We start from the raw sequence: 21003 nt of genomic DNA on the forward strand, positions 1-21003 counted from the left end.
TGGGGCCCCGAGCCGGGCCGATTCCCCACGCAGACCCGGCAGGTGTGACTCTAGAGCTTCACCGGGGAACTGGCTGGCAACGTAACCGCTCCGGATGCTGGATTTACGGACAGCTCCGCGGGAAAAGCCCCGAGCTGTGCTGAGACCATAATCAAAGTGCGACACACACACACACACACACACACACACACACACACAAGCCCATGCACATCACAAGGGCCTGTCTGGCATTGTAACTTTGCGTTTTTTTGCCTCTCTGCGGGGGATAAACGCAGATAATCAGAGGTGAGGCTGCTGAGATTATTATCCGGGGGAGCGTGACGCGCACTCCTCAGCAGCTCCTGCGCTGTCAGACGAGGAAGTGGGGCTTCAAACACGCCCATTTCTGCCTGTCGAAGCCCAGAGCCGTTCATCAGATAACAGCAACAGACTTTATAAACATGCGTTCTCCCTCGGATGGACGTAACCGGGAATAAGCTACAGGACGACGCGGACATCAGGCGGTAGGTGACGGAAAGAGCTTTACGCGGCGCGGGGACATGACAGTTTGCCCAAATGTTTTTTTTATCGTAAGACTTCTCCACTGTGAGGCCTGTCTCCATCTTTTTTTTTTGATAGTCACATGCATGATCTCTGGCCTAACTGTCACCGACATGCACAATGACTCATTGCTGTCATAGTTTGGGTCTGCATGAATGTGGTGACGCTGGTTAGCGCAGGTTACAGGCTGCGGGCCAGATGTCAGCATCAGCCCGCTGTGCGTGGAGTGGCACCTGCTTGCGTGGTGATGTTGCGTGAAATTAGCTCAAATTCAGCCTGCAGAAACACATTATCAATCCAAATTCAAACCAGCTGGATCCACCGTTAAGATCACCTAATGTGCATTAGTGACATATGAGTAGTTCTCAAAACGCATTGGGACCCTTACACTCATTTTCTGTTGATCATGACTTGACAAATCTGTACACATAGATTCACAGCTGACACAGTTGGTGTATTTATCCTTGAGGTGATGCACAGAAATAGTTGGGAAGCATTTTTTTTTTGCTAATCGTAGAGGTTTCTTTAATCAGACGTGTCAAAGTTTCGTTGATCAGATGTGATGATTTGTGATTTTATCATCTTTTTCTCGAGAGATACACTTCATTAATCCTTTTCAGGAAATTACACAGTTATACCAGCTACATCACAATCAAGTCGCATCACAACATTTAGGCACATATTGTAAAAACAAGACATCAAGCATACTATAATAAGGTTCTAAACATGTACAAATTATGAATAAAAGATCTCTACGAAATGTGATGAACATATTCAAACACGAGATAGCTGATCAGACATAACTAGACAGTTGAAAAAGTCATCATGGGCTTTTGGAGTGTGTTAAATTGTCATTTGAAAAACAATCAATTTACTGCAAGAATAAGTGGCATTAATTCCACTTATGTTAGCCTTACATTTAAAAAAGAATATAGGACTGAGAATGAAAGTTATTGAAAAATTGCAGCATTAATTTACAAGATATGTGGGAAAATGTGCCTTAAATTAGTCGTGTTTAGATGCTTTACTCAAGCTTAAGAGCCAAAATAATCCCACATGGGAAGAAGAATAGTGAAAACATGATTAAATTCTGACCTGTATACAAAATGAAGAAAGAGAAAGCAGTTTGATGGGAAGGCTCTTATTGCGGAAAGATGAAATTGCCATTTATTGTGCGGTCTCTTAACAGTATTCTTGATGAACTGACTTTTCATTGGATGAAAAATAAATGTTCAAAAATGATGGAAAAACATGCCAACTGTTTTGCAACAATGTATGTAAACTATAAGATTATAGTGATAATACCTAAAGATAAACTCTCACTTTCAGACAGTAACTAATCATATTACTGTTGTGGTTTGTGATAGTTAGAAAAACCCTATAAGAACTCTGAGATGAAATGAATGATTTGCCCTATGTGCAGAATATTGGTTTTTCATAATAAGCTTTGCTGTCAACATCATTATGTATATTTATAATTCAACCTGTTGATCTGTCATAACAAAGCTTATTATGAGTAACCATTATTCTACACACATGGCATGTCATTGATTAATGATAATAATTGGTGGTTTGTGGCTTCAGGAGATATAAATAAAGTCTACTATCATTATAAACTCAGAGGTGAGCAGAACACTCACTCTGTAAGTCCCTGTGGGATGATTTTCACTCGTCTCTGCTGTGTCAGGTCAGGCTAACGCTGCCATGGCTCTAATGCAAAACACAGCTGAAATTGATAGTGATGGTGTCATGTGTCAGTCTGCAGAGAACCACGTACTGTCGGTGGTATGGTCTTTAAATGTAAAAGTTCCCCTGACTTATTTGAAAAATACTCTACAGCTAAATGATAAACATTTTGGTTTAACCATTTAGAAAAAAGGGGGTTAGGAGCCGCTCTACTGCTCTACTGTCCTACTGCCCATCTACCTGAGAAAGAGCAGTTTAATGCTTTATATTTACAGAACATTGTGTGATTCAATAAATATGGCAGCATAAAGTGAGAACGTGTGCGGGAGCTTTTATCATCCTCAATATTTTGTCCTTCTCTGCATATATATTTTTTTCAAGGTTTTTCTATGCCGTATATAAACCGAATTTTCAAAGGGGATCGCTTTGGCTTGAGACATCCACTGTTGAATAAAATCAAAAGAGATTTGTTGAGTTTTGCAGCACAAAAGCCATCTCGTTGTTTGGCTGAAGTTGGTCGTAAAAGCCTCTCTGAACTTTCTTCACTCAGTGTTTTGCTTGTCTTGGAGTTCTGATAAAAAAAAAAAAAAACAAGCTACAGTACTTCAATTATGTCACAGGCTTTTAGTCTTGGCTCTTGAAAATACTGTAATTAATGCCTTGAATATTCTAAGTCAGAATATTACACATAGAAAACAGGTTGAAATAAACTGATCAGTTTTCAAAATTACCCACATTGACTTATGATGATAAAATAAGACTGCACAGGTGTTTAACTGTACGGCTCTATGAGGCAGACCCGAGAGTGCTGAAGTAGTTGATTGATAACAGACGGGAGGTGGGGTCTGAAGAAATTTGGTGGCTTATGGTTGAGAGCGATGGATTTGCATACTGGCGGTTGTGGGTTCACAGCCAGGTCTACCTGTGTATACTTTCCAAACAGGAAACAGCAAACCAGATAAATTGTAAACATGAAGAGGATGTGTCCGTTTCCTCCCTGAATGTGACGCTATTTTTGTTGGTCAAAATTCAAGGTCACTGTGTCCTCATGTCAGGACTGTATATAAAGATGGACGGCTTGTCTTCATCTCCTCCCATTGTAAAAATATGATCCGAAATACCCCCGAGACAGGCACTGACATATTGCGCAAGAGCGACACGGCTGTTGGAGATGCAGTGTAGACATCCCCTCCCTCCCGCTACCCAAAACAAACATTAAACTTAAAGACAAAAGGTCAAAGGTCACTCATGTGGGTACAGTACACAGCAGAGCAGATTATTGTGTAGGTTCGAAGCAGACACTGACAAATATGGAAGGTTCAATGACTCTTGTGTTAGTGTTTGAAACGTTTCCTCTCACCGTTCCACCTCCACTCTGATAATCCAGTGCACTCAGCCACGCAGGGGGCATCATTTTTCAATCAGATAACTAATCAAAGCTTAACTTGTTCGAAAAAAATAAATACTTGGCCATAAATCTTACTTCAAAGACGGAAACTATTTTTGAGAAAAATAATTCGGCTTGTATTTAGATTTTTTTTTAAAAGATGTATTTTTTGGTGCTTTTTATGCCTTTATTTTAGACAAAGGGGAGTGGACAAAGAGAGTTAAAAAAACGACATGCAGGAAAGGAGCCACAGATCAGATTCGAACCCGGGCATGCTGCGCTGAAGACCACAGCCTCCATGCATGGGGCGTGCGCACCAGGACACCGGAGACCCCCTGTATTTTGATTTTATAGTATGACCGTGTCCCATCTGTTACCATGGAGGAGTGTGCGCTCAAGGCCTTTACTGCAGGCCAGTGAGTAGGGGGAGCTGCAGATGTTTTGGCTTCACTTTGAGAGGGCTTTTGTTGTCCGTTTTTTACACAGTTGAGTTGAACGAGGAAAAGATTTGATTGGACTGGGAGGAAAAGATTGGATTATTATTTTCAGGATAGTTTTTTTTTTTTTTCAAAATATTTGATATGTTCTAATTTAAGCCCCTCTCGACAGACACATATTGTCAATATTGTTGTTGCATCAAAAAACATGTTAAAAATGTAATGTTTTGATTTCTCTGTTTCTTCCAGTTTGCTACAGTGTTGAATGATGGACCGGGATCCACTTCGTCAGAACCAATCAGAACACTGCGAGGCCACCAATGGAACCAGCCTTTCGACATCCTCCACCGCGGCTGACCCCTCCACCCCAACAACGCCCACCCCTCCCCGCCTAACCCCCAACCCAATGCTCCTGGACTGCCCCACTCCTATGCTGACGCCAACCACCTCCTCTCCCCCTCCCCCTCTCACCCCTGCTCCCTCCGTCACCGCAACTCACATCCCAAAGGCGGCGTCGGCTCCGTCTCCACACATCCTCGTCCCCGCTCCACCTAAACTCACCTCCACGGCCGTCCCCGCCCTCCGCACGTACTCTCGCCCAATCCTTCCCTCCCCGGCAGGTGTCTCCAAAACGTCTTCGTCCTCCACCTCCTCTTTTCTCCCCCCTGCCTCCTCCTCCTCTTCCTCTGCTGTTGTAGCCAGCACCGCCTCGCCACTCCTCCCCTCTCCTTCATCTTCGGCTTCTTCTGCAACGCACAGCAGCACTGTCATGGCAACCAAGACCTCCACCAGCCTGACAAACGGGAACACAAGGCCTGTTTCCACGTCGACCTCCACACCCATCAAGCCCTTTCACACACCAGCGAACCCACCTGGCCGACAGGTACACACACTCAGGCACGCACATATACATAGCGCCATTCCGCCTCGCCGCCTCCAACATTAGACATTACTAGCTCATTCCCCCCATTACCCTATTAAAATTAGTGCTCTGTCCTCACATGCAGCCTTTAAGGCCATAGTAACGGACCATTGTTCATCACTTTGTAACTGTTTTTAGCTGTGTTGCTGGCTGTTTTCTGGATATGTACTGTTTTCTCTGTTTGTTTGTTTTAGCTGTTTTTTTTTCTTCTTTGCTACATGCTTTTATTTGCATCTCCTCTTCTATGCTGTGAGCTCGACGTCACTGTAAATGAGGGAAACCTCAGTGTCTTTCAAGTTAAAATAAAGGTTTTGAATTGAATTGAACTGAATTACACCTTTGTCACTACCTCCAATTGCAGGTCAGAGGTGGAAGGACTTAGCCCCACCATTCTACGTTTCCATCACCATTATACTTTTTCAAAGTGTGTTTATGTACATTTAACGGTTTAAACCCGCTGAACACACACGTGCCTGGACACACACGTCTGTCTTGCTTTTTCAGTGAAATGTAACAAGAGGATGTTTTAGCTCTGAAGCTTTCCATGATTTGCTTCTTCCCTCACTTCTCCTCTCCTCCTCCCCCTTCTCCTCTCTACTCCTCTCCTCTCCTCCCCTTTCCTCACCTCTCCTCTCCCAGGTATCACAGACTCATCCTGTGGGCACACCTGGTCTTGTGCGAGCCAACCAGATCCCGTCCCCTGTCAGGCAGAGGGTATCCCAGCAGACCTTGCTCCTGGGGAAAGGTCTCAAAGGGTCTGGCCAAGACCAGGTGCTGCTCAGAGCTCAGATGGTAAACATAGAAACACACACAAATCACATTAGTATACATGCACATACATACATACATTGCTCAGTGAAGGAAGTACAGCGTCAGCAGGTGAGATTACCAGTATTTAAAGTACATAGTGGGGGGATGCAAAAGTCTGAGTAATGATGCATTCAAGGTAATTAGGAAATATGAACACACTCTAGGTAAGTTCTACACAATTTTTCTCATTTCTCATGTAGTAAATCATTTACTATACTTTTTATTGAATTGAATCAATTTGTTTCTAAAGATCCACAGTTTCTGCAGGAACCAATGAGCTCTGAGCTGAGAGCCACAAACGTCAGACAGGGTTTACATTCACACTAACATATGGATGTATTTATTGGCGATTGGTTGTTTATAAGAGGCATGAATGAATGAATGTGTTTTACTCTGCCTGGAGTTTTCTAAACAAATTTGACTCTAGGATGAGGTACTGTAAAAATGAATGACAGGGATAGAAGTTTGAAGAATAGAGGTAGAAGAGGGAGTGAATTGAGCCCTGATAATGGAGGACATGATAAATAAAGAGTAAATTATTCAGTCAACAGATTTGATTCTCTCACAAACATGTTCATTGGGAAGCTCTCCCACCTCGCCAACTTCCTGCTCTTCATATTTCTTCCTGTTTTTACTACTTTTTTTCCTGTCTCTCCTTTTCCTCCTGCAGCTGATTCTTACGTCTGCTATGCGACCTGCCCTGTCCTCCTCTTCTTCCTCCTCCTCCTCCTCCTCCTCTCCTACTTCCTCTAACCCTGCCTCCGCTCAGGTGAGCAGTCAAGCAGTACGACTTTTCTTATGTGAATGTTTGATTTTCACTTGCGGGGTTGAAGACATATTCTGTTTCTCTCAGATCTTAATGATCATCTCTCTCTGTCGCCCTCTCCCTCCTCGCCAGCTCCAGAGTCTCACCCTGAGGCCTCCTCCCCCCGGGGCCCTCACCATCCCTCCCTCACTTCGCCTGAAGCCGCCCTCCTCAGTGCCTCCCCCCCTCTCTCGCCCTCACGCCCCCGTCTTCCCCCCTCTCAGGCCGCGACCACAGCCCAGCACCACGGCAACAGAGAGCCCGACCACGCCCAGCCGCCACCTCTCCGTCCCCCCGCCAAGTAGGTCCCTAAAGGTTGACTAACGTGTCATAATGGTGCAAGAGTATAATCATCATCTGGGCTTCATTCTGTGTTAATATTAAAATGTATTCAACACGATTAACCTGCAGGGTTATAAAGATAGAAGGAGGAGGGGGGGCAAAATTATAAATAAACTGTAACTGTAAATATAAAAAAACATGATTAATATAACTGCAGAAAGTATGTGAACAAGGCTGCCTATGAACCCATTAAACTCAGTTTAGGTAGGCTGGTAGTTTAACCTGAGAGGCAAAACCAGGGGCAAAAAAATACATTTAGCAACCAACTGTAGATGACTATAAAGTCAAAACATTCGATACTTCTATACTTTTCAATACCCTGTGTTTTAAAACGATACAATCGCTGTTGTTTAACGATCGACAGAATCAAAAAGGACAGAAGCTTTAAAAAAATAGGTCGGTTCATACTGACGTTTCTTAAGTCATTTCAGAGTCTCAAGAAGACGCAAAAGTTACATTGCGACTCTCACAGCTCTGTGTACAGGTTGCTTATTACGAATGAAGTAGAAGTAGAAAGAGGCTTTGCAAACATATTTCATACGACAGGTGTGAAGGAGAAGAACGTGTCCATTAAAAAGTGTAAGCAAACAAGAGCACACTGTCTTAATTGTACAAATACAGGCAGCGACCAACTTATTTGCACATTGAAGACAGTGTGCTGGAGCTGCCTGCAATTTTTGGTGTTTAAAAAGAAAAATGTACTCAATGATGAGTGTCTAGGACTTCTATTTCTGATGCCCTGGTATCTAAAAGGTAACAATCTTGTTTAATTTTTACTTGAATCATATGGTCTCCCGCCCACTACGCTCTGCCAATGAAAGGCGTCTGATCCAACCTTCACAACAGGGTCCTAAGTCTCTGACTAGACTCTTCTCCTCTGTCGTCCCCCGGTGGTGGAATGAACTTCCAAACTCCATATCGATCTGCAGAGTCTCTTTGCACCTTTAAGAAAAAGCTAAAGACCCAGCTCTTTCATGAAGACCTACTAACTTAATGATGATGGTCTCCATATTATTGATGATGATGATGATGGTTGTGACGATTGTTTTTGTTTGATAACGACGACTTATAAGATGGTTTCTATACTGATTAGAGCTCTCAAGAACTGACATCAATGTTGTGCTTTGCCTCTGGTCACTTCCTGTCAGCACCTGTGTGTCCAATCAGACTCAAAGCTGATCGTTTGCTCTTACTGACATTGTTCCCTTTTTGCTAGATCCTTGCTTGTGTTGTACTTACTCTCTGATGTACGTCGCTTTGGATAAAAGCGTCTGCTAAGTGAATTGTAGAATATGGAAGTTCAAAATCTGCTATCGCGACAACCCTTGCTAAGTATTCTCAAAAGAAAAGATTTCAGCTCATTCGTTTGTTAAATCAAAGCCAACTCGCCAGACTTATCAGGGAACTAAAATAAGATCACAATTTTTTACCGCTGAGCTTATAAGACTGCTTTATCTCACACTGATGGGTTACCAAACAAACAAAGAGCAAAAGTGCTCTCTTTAATGCCACCAGACTCCAATGACAAAATCACAAATGTTACCTTGCAGGACACCAGAGTTTGACTTCTATCACTTTTGGTGTTGGAAGTAAAAAAACATGAAGTGTTTTGTGTTATTGTTTGACTTGATTCATATATTTGTATCCAACTCAGTATTTATCAAACATAAATAACTATTTATTCAAGTGAGACGAGAGATTCCCACGTTCCCACCAGGTAGAATGACTGTTTTTGTCAATGGAGTCTGGTGGCTGTGAAGGGAGCAATGTTTCTAGTTTAAAAAACCATGAAGCTGTATCTCTGCAGGGATCCTTTCTGTAATGATATCAGACTTTTAGAATAACAATCTGAGCCTGTCAGTTGAAAATAACACATTTTGATGGGGATATTTGTGCAGGCTGAAGAAGTCTGTAAGAGCAGTACCAAAACTTTTTGCACATATAAGTCATTTTGACATGAGTGTGTAAAATCAGGTAACGATTGAAACAATTTTTTCCACTTTTGCCTCCAGGATATTCTATCTATTCTATAAAAAGCAACAGGATTATAGATATATTCTGTGTTCTTCCTTCTTAAATGTCTTCCTGTCATCCTCTTGCTCTCTATTTACTCAGCTCTTTACTCTCCAGTCCGAGCCGTCCCTCTGAGACCCAGACTTCACTCTCCAAACGGCCACAGAGCGATGTCACCGCGGCTAAACTCAACCCTCCAACCGATCGCTGCTGCCCCTTCTAGCCAGTCCTCCTCCATCCACAGGCCGCTGTCCGGGCTCAAGAGCTGTCCGTTAACTCAAACCATGCTCAGGCCCAGCCAATCACAGCACAGCTCTTTGTCAGTAACAAACCCGATGTCTGTTTCTTCCCAATTTGAGCGCTCGCCTTCTGCTGCGAGGCAGCTGCAAATCATCGCCCTCTCCTCGGGCCGCCAGACGCAATCCGGCACCTTCACCCACACTGTGCAGTCATCGCCTCCAATCGTAGAGTCCCCTGAGCAGTCCAGCCAATCAAAGAGGACTCTGAGTGGTGAAGACTTGCTTCCTCTTCCTCTAAACCCAACGTTGCCAAAAAACACCTCTCCTCTTTCCTCGCCTCCGTCCCTCCTGAGTCCAGCATCCCCTCCGAGTCAGGCGGGTCCTCTAACACAAACTCTAACCCAGAAAAGAGAGGCCAAGGAGAGTGAGGAGCAGAGAGAGAGAGCACGAGTAGTGAGACAAGGAATCAGAGAGGAGGGGGGTGTTGGGAAAGACCTAAAGGTGCAGAAAGATGACCAAAGAGAGAAAGAGAAGGAGGAGAAAACGCGGCTTTCACCGGGGAAGGAAGCGAGCGCTCAGAAACAGATACAGGAGGTAGGAAGAGGCAAAGAGGAAGAAGACATGGAAGTGATGGAGGAGGGAGAGAGAGGCAGAGCGAGGATAGAAAGAGGTAAGGAGAAAAAGATGGAGGAGGAAGAGGAGGAAGAGACTGCTATGGACCAATCTGAGAACCTAAACAGTCAGGTTTCCCATCAGTTCCAGAACACAGAACCAATCCCAAAGCCTGACACTGTTAAAGACTCCTACGTGGATCCGAAACCCGTCAAGGGTCTCATATCTGCTCCAGTTCCAGCCCCAGTGACACTACCAGTACCAGCTCCAGTCCCAGAGGTGTCTGTCCACAGTCAGAGGCTCTCAGAGTCTCACCGGGACGTCCAGCCGGTCAGCCATGAGGACTTCTGTGAGAACATGTCGACACAGTCCGACAACCAGTCAGGTAACAGCAACTCATTGCGCAACTGCAACTCAGCGCTGCAGGTCGGACAGAATTTAAAAAAATGTGTTGCTGCATCTTCTCTGAAATCAAGGCAATCATGACTTTTCAGATTCCCACAATGAATTCCATTTTAGATATTACGAGGGATATTGCACTCAACAGAGCTCTTCATATCGGCAATTCAAATTCTAAAGCTTGATGGACTGATAAAGAAGGACAGTCTAGGTCTCTGTTATGTACGGACTCTACAAGGACATGAGTTGATGTTTAGTTATGTGGGATTCTCCTTGTGGAAAATGTACAGTATATTCTAGCAAAGTGCAGGGCGCTGTAGTGTATAGAGAGAACGTGTGACAACAGCATTTCTTTCATTGACTTGATTGTTCACAAAATATCACAAAAGAGAAGCTGCTGTAAATATATGTATTATCATTGTTTTTTTAATTTAACCTTTATTTTACCAGGAAAATGTTCTTGTTGAGACACAAGATTATTTTTTCGAGAGAGTCCTGGCCAAGACAGCAGCGAAAAAGTTTCACACGGTGAACAAAAAGACAGACAATAAACAGATATTACATTAATCAACAAAGCAGGAGCGTTTAGCAGAGAAACATGTGCATATAGTGCTCGAATGATCCTTTATCCTGGTTTTAAAATGTTTCCAAGTCAACTAAATGTTCAGGCTGAAGGTGACTCTGCAGCTCAGACTAACATGATGAAGCATGTTCAGGTTATTGAAATGCATTTTATTCTTGTAGTCTATGCTGGTCTATTAGCAGTTTATATAGTCAGGCAGTCTCTCTCCTGCCATCATGAAGGTGTCACAGTATGAAGTTCTTCAAATGTCTGGAGTTTAGACATTTTAATTCAGCCTGAAGTCTCACAAATGCTGAAGCTTTAAATGTTTCTGTTATTAAAGCCGAAGAGCTCAAATGATAAAGAACAGAAGTGTCTGTTTGTATCCGTCAACACTAACTCTCGTCACTGTCTCTCTCCTCCCAGCGCTCTCCAGCCTCTCCTCTCAGTCTCCGCCCTCCTCGCCCTTCATCACCCCATCGGCAGAGCACCCTCCTCCCCTCCTACCAGCTCTGACCGCCCACCCGACCGACCTCAGCCTATCGCAGCGCGAGGCTGAGAAGGTCGACAAAACGGTCGGAGAACCACAGCAGCACCTCACTGAAGCCGGGACGGAGACAGAGCCTCTCGGCCAATCAGAAGACGAGTCTGACAGCTTCAGCCAATCCCTGAACAGCCCCTGGGAGCCGAGGCCGTGGCCTGAGGGACGACAGGTTCTGACCCACCTGGTGGAGGGATTTGTCATCCAGGAAGGGCTGCAACCGTTTCCTGTAAGGACACACACCTGCACACACAGACCGAGGACGGTTTATAATCTGTTTTTTACAATCTGTTTAAGAAATCACATTATTGATTCATGAATTTATAATGTAAGCAATGGTTGCTCATTTACCACTGACTTGAACTGTTGGGTTGGGTTTGGGTTATTTAGTGTAACACAGATATTATTTTGTTCAGAGTACTACAAAATGCTGAGAATCCAGACCCTTGTGTAAAGATTCTCTATCTGTAAATATAGATTATTTTCACAATAAACCATACCTGTGTTCTGTGAGGAATATGTTAAAACATACACACAGACTCATAAAAAGCATTTCTTTGTATGTCTTAGTACCTCTTTATCTTGCAGGTGAACCGTTCGTCCCTCCTCGTTCCAGAGCAGGTGACCAAACCACAGGAAGTAAACGGGACCAATGGGAAAGCAGCGTCGCCTGTGCCGGACACGGCGAAAAAAGCTGAACACTCCACGGAGTCAGAGGAGGAGGAGGCCGGAGACGTAGACAACCACGGCAACAGTAAGCAAGCTTTAAATTCTCCAGAATGAATACTCTATGATAGATTTTTTTTATAGTATAGCAAGTTTTGGTTTCATAATGTAAGATTAAATCATTTTTTCCAGTTTTTCATTCTTGTGTTTCTGCATAGAAATAGAAATAGACAATCCACAGCAGCTTGGCCTGAGTCGAAATGAGTTAAACAAACATTTTATTTTAATTTTTTTCTCAAGTTTTCAGACAGCAAGAAATGGCATCATGGCTAACTTGTTTATAACTGATAAAACTTTAGCTTTATCCTAATGGAAAAAAGTATTTTTTAACTACATAAAAGTAACTTGACACGACTATTTTAAGATTCTTTTTTCTTTGTGTTTTGAAGTTTTAGATAGAAATCAGACTTAAAAGATAAATCACTGGAATTTTCTCTCGCTTGCCTCTCAGGGCTCCTGTACAGAGTGCAATTTTCAGCAAATACAGTACTTTTACTTTAATTGTTTTGAAGATTTAAACTTATTTAAAGTATATTTGGATGTACGTTCATTTGAGTTGTATTTTAAATGCAGGGCTTCTTTTTAAATAGATCAAAAAAGTCATTAATGTATGACTAATGAATGACTACTTTAAACTAAAACCCAGTTCACCGTGATAATGTTTTTTATCTGATACCTACAGGGTTGACCCACAGGGACCGGACGGTGCTGCACTGTCAGTTCTGTGGGAAAAGAGGCCACGCCCACAACTTCATGAGGTCTAAACGCTTCTGCTCCACGTCCTGTGCACGCGGGTGAGACCTTGGTTCATTGACTCGAGTGCAAAAAGCCGTCCTTTGTTCTGTGTGACCTGAAGACATTGTTTCTGAGATGCAGTTTTGTTTTTCTGGTGTTTCTGAAACACAGTGCTGACAGGATGTGGTGTGTGGCCTATGAACAGAAACACACACAGGTGTTAGCAGCAGATATGAGCGTGGATCAAAGCACCAGAACGAGGAAATAACACCTCATCTGTCGTCTGCTCTCCCCCCCCCTCTCTCTCTGCCCTTTTTCTCCCTCTCTCTATCTATCTATCTCTCTATGGCAGGTTCAACGTTCGTCTGACAAAGCGTCTGCGAGCTCTGAGTGCAGGGAGTCGGTCAGAGAGGCCACGCCCTGTTCTGAACAGGGCGGAGTCTGTTCCTGGGAAACCTCTGTTGCTGCGGCTGGTATGGACCCTGAACTAACCATCACCACACACTGAACAAACCTCACTACACTTTCTCTACAGCTTACTTTCCTGTTGCTCTTAGAACACTAAAAAAAAGTTCACTGAAATGTCAACCCCAGTATCTGCTACTTTTACAAGGAAGCGTTTGGTAAAAGAGAATATGAAAAAGCTGTTAAACCTGAAACTAAAAAGTAGTTACTAATCTAATTTTTTCTGAGAACTAACTATAAAGTCAGAAGCCAGTAGGGGGAGCTCCCCGAAACACTTTTGCTTTATATAGTGTGTTATTTAAACACAATCAACCACTTCCCACAGTATTTTATTAGTGATGGAAGTAATGATAGGTAACTGCCAACACATGATGTAACAGTTCTAGTTTCCATGTGTTAAGAGGACCTATGGAAATTAAAACTCACCCAGAAGAAAACATGAATTTCTCAGGTGTATTTGGATCATAGGTTGATGGTGAAATACAGCCTCCTGTGGCCATTAGGAGTATTACACCAACAAACACTTTTTCTTTTTTTTCACCTGTCAGTGCTTTTTTCTTCATGAGCTGTCACAGACACACACAAAAACAAAACAAAAAATGATCAAGGCTAACTTGTTTTATAATTCATTGACCCCTTTTTTCTATTACTTTCTCAACATAGAAAAAAAATAATACATAATAATACATAATACAACTATTTCACTTTTTCTTCCGTCATAGATCAGACCTAGATAATGGATCACCAGAATTGTTTTTCTTACTTGCCTCTCGGTATTCCAGACAGGAGACATTTTTCAGCAAATCAACTAATTTTATTTTGAGTGATATTTAAGGCATATTTATCTGTTGACACTTTTGTACATTTAATGTAATTGTGTTTTAATTGTAGGACTTTAACTTGAAATAAAAGAGTTTTACATAGTTGCATTAATAACACATTTATTGAAACATTTAAGAAGTACACGTTTTAAACCCCTTCATCCTCACATATAAAACAAATTGACGAACTCACCTGCTTGATCAGGGCCGACATATTCATTACTTCTTTTTTCTCATGTGTCCCTTTAGCCTCGTGATCTGTGGCGCGCCGGTCGGCGGGAGAAGGAGGGAAAGGAGAAGGCAGCGGCTGCAGAGGACGAAGAGGAGGAGGACGATGAGGAGGAAGACATGGAGGCAGGAGCGGAGGAGGAGGAGGAGGAGGAGGAAGAAGACGACGGTGGAGAGGAGGATCCAGCTGTTGCCATGACGGCCAGGATGGAGCGCCGGGCGGTCCGGAGAGGGAGGAGGGCGTCTGCACCAGCCCTGACCTCCTCCTCCTCAACACCCACGACCACGTTTAAACCCGCCATCTCCCAGTGGAGCGTGGAGGAGGTGACGGCCTTCATACACACCCTGCCAGGTAGACACACACACACACCCACACACAAAAACACACACAGCACACACAAGAAGATATCAGACAACATCGCACATGTGGAGATTCCTGAAAACTGGCGGTCTCTGTCAAAGTTGTCAGTTTGATTTATAAATACATTGAAGCGACTTAATTGTAAGCAGATGATTGGGGGGCTCCTTACCCAATACAGTGTTTCGCAAATCATTAAAATGAACTGCTGAGTGTGCTCATGTGCATACTTTTAACCACAAACTGTCAGTGTGAGTAACATCACTGTGAACATGTTGATGAAAACAGAAACGCCGTGAAAGTTCGAGTGACAAACTCAATCTGAAAGGTTCACTTCAGAAAGATGGTTTTATGGTGAGAGATTTTCAGATATAATGCAGGTTAAAGGAGCACTGTTAGAACAAGATTGCAGAGCATTCATTTAGTTGTCTTCATTGGTCAACCCAGGAGGGAAATCACATCGTGCATGTTAAGAGGAATCTCAGCCATCTAGCTGGATTAAACAATAAACAGCTGCTGATGAAGGAACCTTAATGAGACGATCTTCACCTTATTGAGATTTTACTTATTGAACACTGTTTATAACAAAAACCTGATTACATAATGAAGAAATAAAGAAGAAAAACTCAACCATCAGCCACATATTTGTGATGAAGGGCTTTGTTTTACAAGCTAGTTTTCAAGGCGATTATCTTTACAGCTCCTGATCGAGTCAGCGCCTCCCCCATGTTTTTTTTTTTTTCAGATTGGTCAAGATTTGAAAGTCGTCTCGTGTGTAGCCATCCTTAATCAGTTAACAGCTGCATTTAATATCAAATACTAGTTGCATTGAGAAATACATTTCTTAAAGATATTCATTATAGCTGGTCTTCAATGATTAAACGCAGCTCTTACTTTGATTATGACTCGAGTACATGAATAGAAGATCATCAATTCTAAACACCATCTACAAGAACAGGAGCCGGTTAAAATGTCTCCAGAACCTTTTTGAAAATTCATTAAGAGAAAATATATATTTTTAAATAGCTCATTCATATTTAAATCATTTATATTTTTGTGTCATTATACGCTACCACAAAACTACTACAGAAATGGTCTTAATTTTATCAACAGGTTCCACTTTCAGCTAAAATATGTTTTGGAAAACATTTTTCACCCCATAACAATATTTGACGGAATCTCAAAGTTTTGAAGTGAAAAAAGGGATTGATAGGGATATAGTCTTTATTTCTGACTGACAAAAGGAATATTCATAACATGAGCTGCACCTTTTGCTTCACGGTCAAAAACCACTACCTCTGACAGTGACTTTACTGAGCTGCACTCAAGCACCCACCATCAGTACTAAAACAACAATAAAATGTTCATATAAGATGCCCTATGTGTTGGCACTTACAGTTTGTGTCTCGCTGTCTTTCAGGCTGCAGTGATGTGGCTGAGGCTTTCCGTCTGCAGGAGATTGACGGTCAGGCTCTGCTGCTGCTGACCGAGGACCACCTGATGACCAGCATGAACATCAAACTAGGACCAGCTCTCAAGATCTGCGCTCACATCAACTCACTGAAAAACCAGTGAGCACACAGACAGAAGGATTGCAGAGAAGAAACAGAGAAATTTGAAGGCAAACTGGCGACAAAAACATGGAAAAAAAGAAGGAAGGAAAAATCAAAAGCTGACACCAAGGATGACAGAACAAAGTCACAAAAAGGGTTAAAGGTAATTTATGAGATTAAAAATCGAGGAGTGGCCTTAGAGGAGGTTAAAGAAGCATGAAGACACCAGAGTCCAGAGGAAGATTCATCATTTTTTGTCCCTCCGACTGTAGCAGGAGAGCGGGGGTGTTTTTGTAACTTTGTGTACATTTTACATGCAGCTGGAGAGTGTACATTTGAAGCTATTTCATGAAGGATTTTGAACATTTAATATATAAATTTGTCTATTTAGTTTTTTTAGAACGTGACGTCAATGACAAAAATATCCAGTAGCTAACATAACCAGTGTGTGTAAAAAAAACAATAATAATAATGATGATGATAGGTAGGCTTTGTAAGTGATTAATGAAAGTTTAATGTTTTATATCACTATATTCTGGACAAAACATGTCTGTGGATTAAAAAAGTCACTATCAGGGTAGAGACTGGTGTCTTTAATCGTCACATTTTTATGGTATCCTGCTTGAAATTATTTAATAAATGAATAATTAATCAAAATGTATTGTTTATCTTATTGTTTGAATTCAATTGAGGCTGTTTGACATGAGGAAGGAGACCAGCAGGGGGCGTCAGTGAGCCAGGTGAGTGATTTTAAAACTGGATTTGGATTCATGTGACAAAATTACCTCCGGACCCGATCTAAAAACCTCTCATCTGCGCATGCGTACAGGTCAGTGAGTATCTGCTGAGTCTCTGATGGATTTTTTTTTTGATTTTTTTTTTACTTCTCTCTCTTGATTTGGTATGTCTGTATCTCTGTGTCTGGTTTAGGTTAGGGTCTCATACGCGCTCTGATTGGCTCAGACGTTAACTGTTAGGTTTGTTTTTCACCACACCCGATGATAAATCTTATTCTAGGCGTTTTTTTCTGCTGATCAGTCTGGGGCGCACTGACGGGACGCGGTTGGATTATTTTTCAATTTTATACTTTTCTGAGCTCAAACTCAATCAAAAACAAAACTTTATTAGTATAATCCGAGATCTTTCGTGGAATTTTGATTTCATTTATATTTTATAAACTAACGAGGAAAAAAACAAAAACTCCGACTTTACATTTTTTAATCCTCTGTTGAAACAAACTAAATATTGTTATCCATACATCTCCAAAAGATAAGGAAGAAACATCTAAACACTGCAACCTGTTTTTAAAAAAACGCATTTTTAAGAAATTTTTACTATTCTTTTTCGCCGCGTAAAAACGCACAGCGGCTCCATGGCGCACATGTGCAGACAGATCTTTGGCAGCGCGGCGAGCTGCGCGGGCTGGGTGGGGATCATCGTCGCCACGGCCACCAACGACTGGGTCCGGACCTGTGACTACACGGTGGCCACGTGTGTCCGTATGGAAGAGCTGGGCTCGCGGGGACTGTGGGCGCAGTGCGTAATCTCTCCTGCGCTTTATCACTGCGTGGACATCAACCAGATCCTCACCCTGCCCGGTGAGACAGAGGAGGAGAGGGGGGTGACTGATGACTTATCCTTATTACAATTTCATATATTTAAATAACTGTTTGTGTGTACAGTTATTAGGGGGATTTTTCTTTACGACCCATAATGCATTGTTCTGTTTCATGAGGGGGAAACTTAAGAGACGTGTAGTATTGATTTTTGGTGACTTTTCTTTAACGTCTACACTTAATAATCTTATTTTCTTACCTGTAAATTGAAATTTTGTCTTCCCTCTATCAAGGAGAACCCATAACCTGCTGAATGTTCATTCTAGATATAAGAACCCCTCTCAAAAAAAAACTTTTCAGTACAACAAATTTTAAATAGTACAGTTACATCTAAACATATTTTAACTGACAAAAGAGCTTCTTTATTTTTATTGGCTCCTTCCTCTGCACACAGATGTGGAATGCAGAACATATACTGATGCTCTGTGCTGAAGTAGTTTGAGGTATTTGTACTTGAATTGAATATTTAAACTTTATCCAATTCTGTACTTACTCAAAACTTTGATTCGCAGTTAGTCATTTATCACAAACTTTTAAATACTTGTTTCTGTCTAGATGTGGGTTTTTGATTGTTTGTTATTATCAGGGTAAAGATGAATCTATATATGCATGCAGAAGTGTTAAATAAGATTTAGAACCCATGACTTTGACTGAGCATGTGTGTAGATTCCTGACTGTAAATGTCTAAAAATTTAACAGAGTGGTTCTCAACTGCTTGGTCGAGACCCCAAAGTGGGTCCGGAGCCTTTTCCAATGGGTCGCAAATGTGTGCCTGGAAGAAATTAGTCAAAAAGTCTGTGAAGACATTTTTCAAACATGTTTAATTTTCATAAAATAAATCTGATGTCAGGAAACTGAATCAACATTTCTCATGAAGGAGCTGGTGGTGGGTCCCAGTTGAGAACCTCTGAAATGTGTAAAAAAAAAACGAGTAAACACATGCTTCTGTTATCTCTCTCTCTCAGCTTACATCCAGACATCTCGCGCTCTGATGATCTGTGCATGTCTGCTCGGCCTACCTGCCATGCTGCAGGTGCTCATGTCGATGCCCTGCGTCAGGCTGCAGAATGACACCGCCGCCATCAAGCAGCGCCGCGCTCGGGTGGGAGGCGTCCTGTTCCTCCTTATGGGTAAGGAAAGACACACTGCACGTAAAACTTTTGCAACATTTCTAAACATTGCCAACATGTTTGTGCAATTCAAACAGTGTGCAGGATGACGTCCAATTCCTTTTGTTGGAGTCCTAGTGAATTTACAATTTTTTTTGATGAGGGATATTTTGGAAATTAGGAGACAATGCTTTTACATTTTTTTTAAATGATTCTGGTTTTAGAGCAGAGTGGCATGAGGATGTACATTTGTCTGGTTGTTCTCAGCTTTTTTTGGAGGTTGGAGAGGTAAGGAGGGTCATGGTCTGTCAGACTAAACCTCATCCTGACTGGGTTCATCCATCAGACTGGCCTGTTTCCTGTTGGCAGAGACCGATACTTCCTGTCAACAGCCTCAGGGATGGGCAGCCAGATGGTTCCAGACTTTAACAGAAACTCATGCAACTTTCGATCCATATATAACTTCTTTTCTTGCCTTATTTTTCTCTTTCATCTTTAAAACCCTCTTCTGTGTCTCCTGTATTGTCTGTTCCAGCTGTGTTTGGCATCATATCCACCGTCTGGTTCCCGATCGGCGCTCACCAGGACGAAGGCCTCATGTCGTTTGGTTTCTCGTTGTACGCCGGCTGGGTTGGTTCTGCCCTCTGCCTCATGGGCGGCACCATGATCTTGTGCTGCCATGGCGTCGACCCCGGGACCCCAAGCAGAGACAACAGCTTCTACTTCTCCAGACAGCGGGGCACGGCCACGCCGCTGGACCCACCCGCCAACCATGCCAAGAGTGCAAGAGTGTGAAGATTGATTATAGACTGTGTAGACTGTCGTAATCAAGTCTGGTATTTCTTTTTCTACATTTAGCGTATTGAGACATATTTGGGAGTGATTCATAATTTCCGTGCATAGAGCCATGATAACATTTTTTTTTACCAGCCATTTGTTAGGACAAGTATTTTGTAACATTTATCCCTAAATTCCTTTACGATAAGCTTAAGAGCCACACTTGTATGATCCTTTTCCTCTAGTCAAATTTTGCAACTCAAGCAAGCTTTTGGTTTACATCAAAATAATATTCAGGGAACTAAAAGGTTCCTTAAGCCCCATTCTGCCTGTTGCTATGTCTCATTAAGTGGGCTGCATCCTTCAAAGGACCAAGTAAGACAGTCTGGACTACAGAAAATTACTTGTTTGTATCACCAGCTGTGACGGTATTACACTTTAGTTTCTAAGCGTCACCCTATTCACCTAGCAACCTCCACATCTGCCCCGGAACTAAGAGAAGCTGCACCTTTATTCATCCTACAACGGAGACATTTAGTGTTACAGCAGCAAAGAGCAAGGACAGACAAAAAAAAGAGCACACAGTGCACAACCAAGTATTTGAAGAATTAGCAAACATATCTAATGTCTCGTAACTGAACTATCAATATTAAAGATAATCTGTAGTTTCAGGCCCCGTTTTTTTTTTTTAACAATGGTATTAGTATCTATTTGATTGAGTTGAAACCAGCTACAAACATTAAAAAGTGTGTTACTCGACCACTTCAGAGTCTGCCAGCTCGTTTGAATTGATGCAATGAATCTCCGTATATGTTAGTCCAGGAAGGATGCAGCAGATGAATCCGAGACAGCCTTCAACTAACCTCTGTGATGCGAACGGTCTTCAAAAGCTCACTCCAAAGGATGCATCCCCTGGATTTGGACATGCATAGTATTTCAAATGTTTCTTAAGACTGAAAGAAAAAACACAAATTAGTCTACAGACATTTAAAAAGGGACAGCTGTTTTTTACCTATAGTTTTTTTTTCTACACAACAAAAGCATCATTATTGGCACTATATTCATTTCAATAAAATGCTCAGAAATGTTCTTTAAGGCTTGGACTTCATTTTCCTCCATCTGTTGTACAATTTCATCTGTAACTGCATTAGTTTGTCAACAACAAGAAACACGCTACTTTGTGGCTTAAAATGTCTAAAATGGCAGCTGAAAAAAAAGAAACAACCAATCAGAATCATTCAATGATGGAAGCAACACCCCCAAATGTTCCTGCACTTTTTGGAAACCCTGGTTCTTTGTTCTTTGAATTGAAATCGCACA

At 42.1% G+C, this 21003-nt stretch overlaps 3 protein-coding genes across 6 annotated transcripts in view; all 3 read left to right on the forward strand.

The window, feature by feature from the left end:
* Positions 1–21003, forward strand: part of rmc1 (regulator of MON1-CCZ1) — a 440600-nt gene that overhangs the window by 396550 nt on the left and 23047 nt on the right. The gene's annotated exons all lie outside the window — the stretch shown is intronic.
* Positions 17–16761, forward strand: si:ch211-230g15.5 (polyhomeotic-like protein 3). 4 transcript variants are annotated; one of them, XM_061064903.1, is made up of 12 exons: positions 17–156; positions 4300–4933; positions 5612–5764; positions 6453–6551; positions 6681–6888; positions 9045–10178; positions 11181–11524; positions 11884–12049; positions 12704–12815; positions 13109–13229; positions 14292–14622; positions 16049–16761. In XM_061064903.1, the coding sequence occupies exons 2-12, from the start codon at positions 4316–4318 to the stop codon at positions 16201–16203; spliced, it is 3441 nt and encodes a 1146-aa protein (XP_060920886.1). In that variant the 5' UTR covers positions 17–156; positions 4300–4315; the 3' UTR covers positions 16204–16761. The 4 variants fall into 4 exon arrangements, with proteins under 4 accessions (XP_060920886.1, XP_060920885.1, XP_060920887.1 ...); XM_061064902.1 differs by lacking the exon at positions 17–156 and adding an exon at positions 363–503; XM_061064904.1 differs by lacking the exon at positions 17–156 and adding an exon at positions 363–503 and having other exon boundaries at positions 9060–10178.
* Positions 17122–20371, forward strand: cldn11b (claudin 11b). The gene is made up of 3 exons (XM_061064532.1): positions 17122–17779; positions 18763–18927; positions 19442–20371. The coding sequence occupies exons 1-3, from the start codon at positions 17554–17556 to the stop codon at positions 19699–19701; spliced, it is 651 nt and encodes a 216-aa protein (XP_060920515.1). The 5' UTR covers positions 17122–17553; the 3' UTR covers positions 19702–20371.

This window comes from Labrus mixtus, chromosome 19 (genome assembly GCF_963584025.1).
Source record: "Labrus mixtus chromosome 19, fLabMix1.1, whole genome shotgun sequence".
Classification (NCBI taxonomy): domain Eukaryota; kingdom Metazoa; phylum Chordata; class Actinopteri; order Labriformes; family Labridae; genus Labrus; species Labrus mixtus.

Excerpts from the sequence above, each read along its gene's own strand:
- si:ch211-230g15.5 (XM_061064903.1), top strand. The coding sequence starts at position 4,316 with ATGATGGACCGGGATCCACTTCGTCAGAACCAATCAGAACACTGCGAG. Across the intron at positions 10,179-11,180 it reads ACAGTCCGACAACCAGTCAG|CGCTCTCCAGCCTCTCCTCT; the intron begins GTAACAGCAACT and ends CTCTCCTCCCAG. Across the intron at positions 12,050-12,703 it reads CGTAGACAACCACGGCAACA|GGTTGACCCACAGGGACCGG; the intron begins GTAAGCAAGCTT and ends TGATACCTACAG.
- cldn11b (XM_061064532.1), top strand. The coding sequence starts at position 17,554 with ATGGCGCACATGTGCAGACAGATCTTTGGCAGCGCGGCGAGCTGCGCG. Across the intron at positions 17,780-18,762 it reads CCAGATCCTCACCCTGCCCG|CTTACATCCAGACATCTCGC; the intron begins GTGAGACAGAGG and ends TCTCTCTCTCAG. Across the intron at positions 18,928-19,441 it reads CGTCCTGTTCCTCCTTATGG|CTGTGTTTGGCATCATATCC; the intron begins GTAAGGAAAGAC and ends TGTCTGTTCCAG.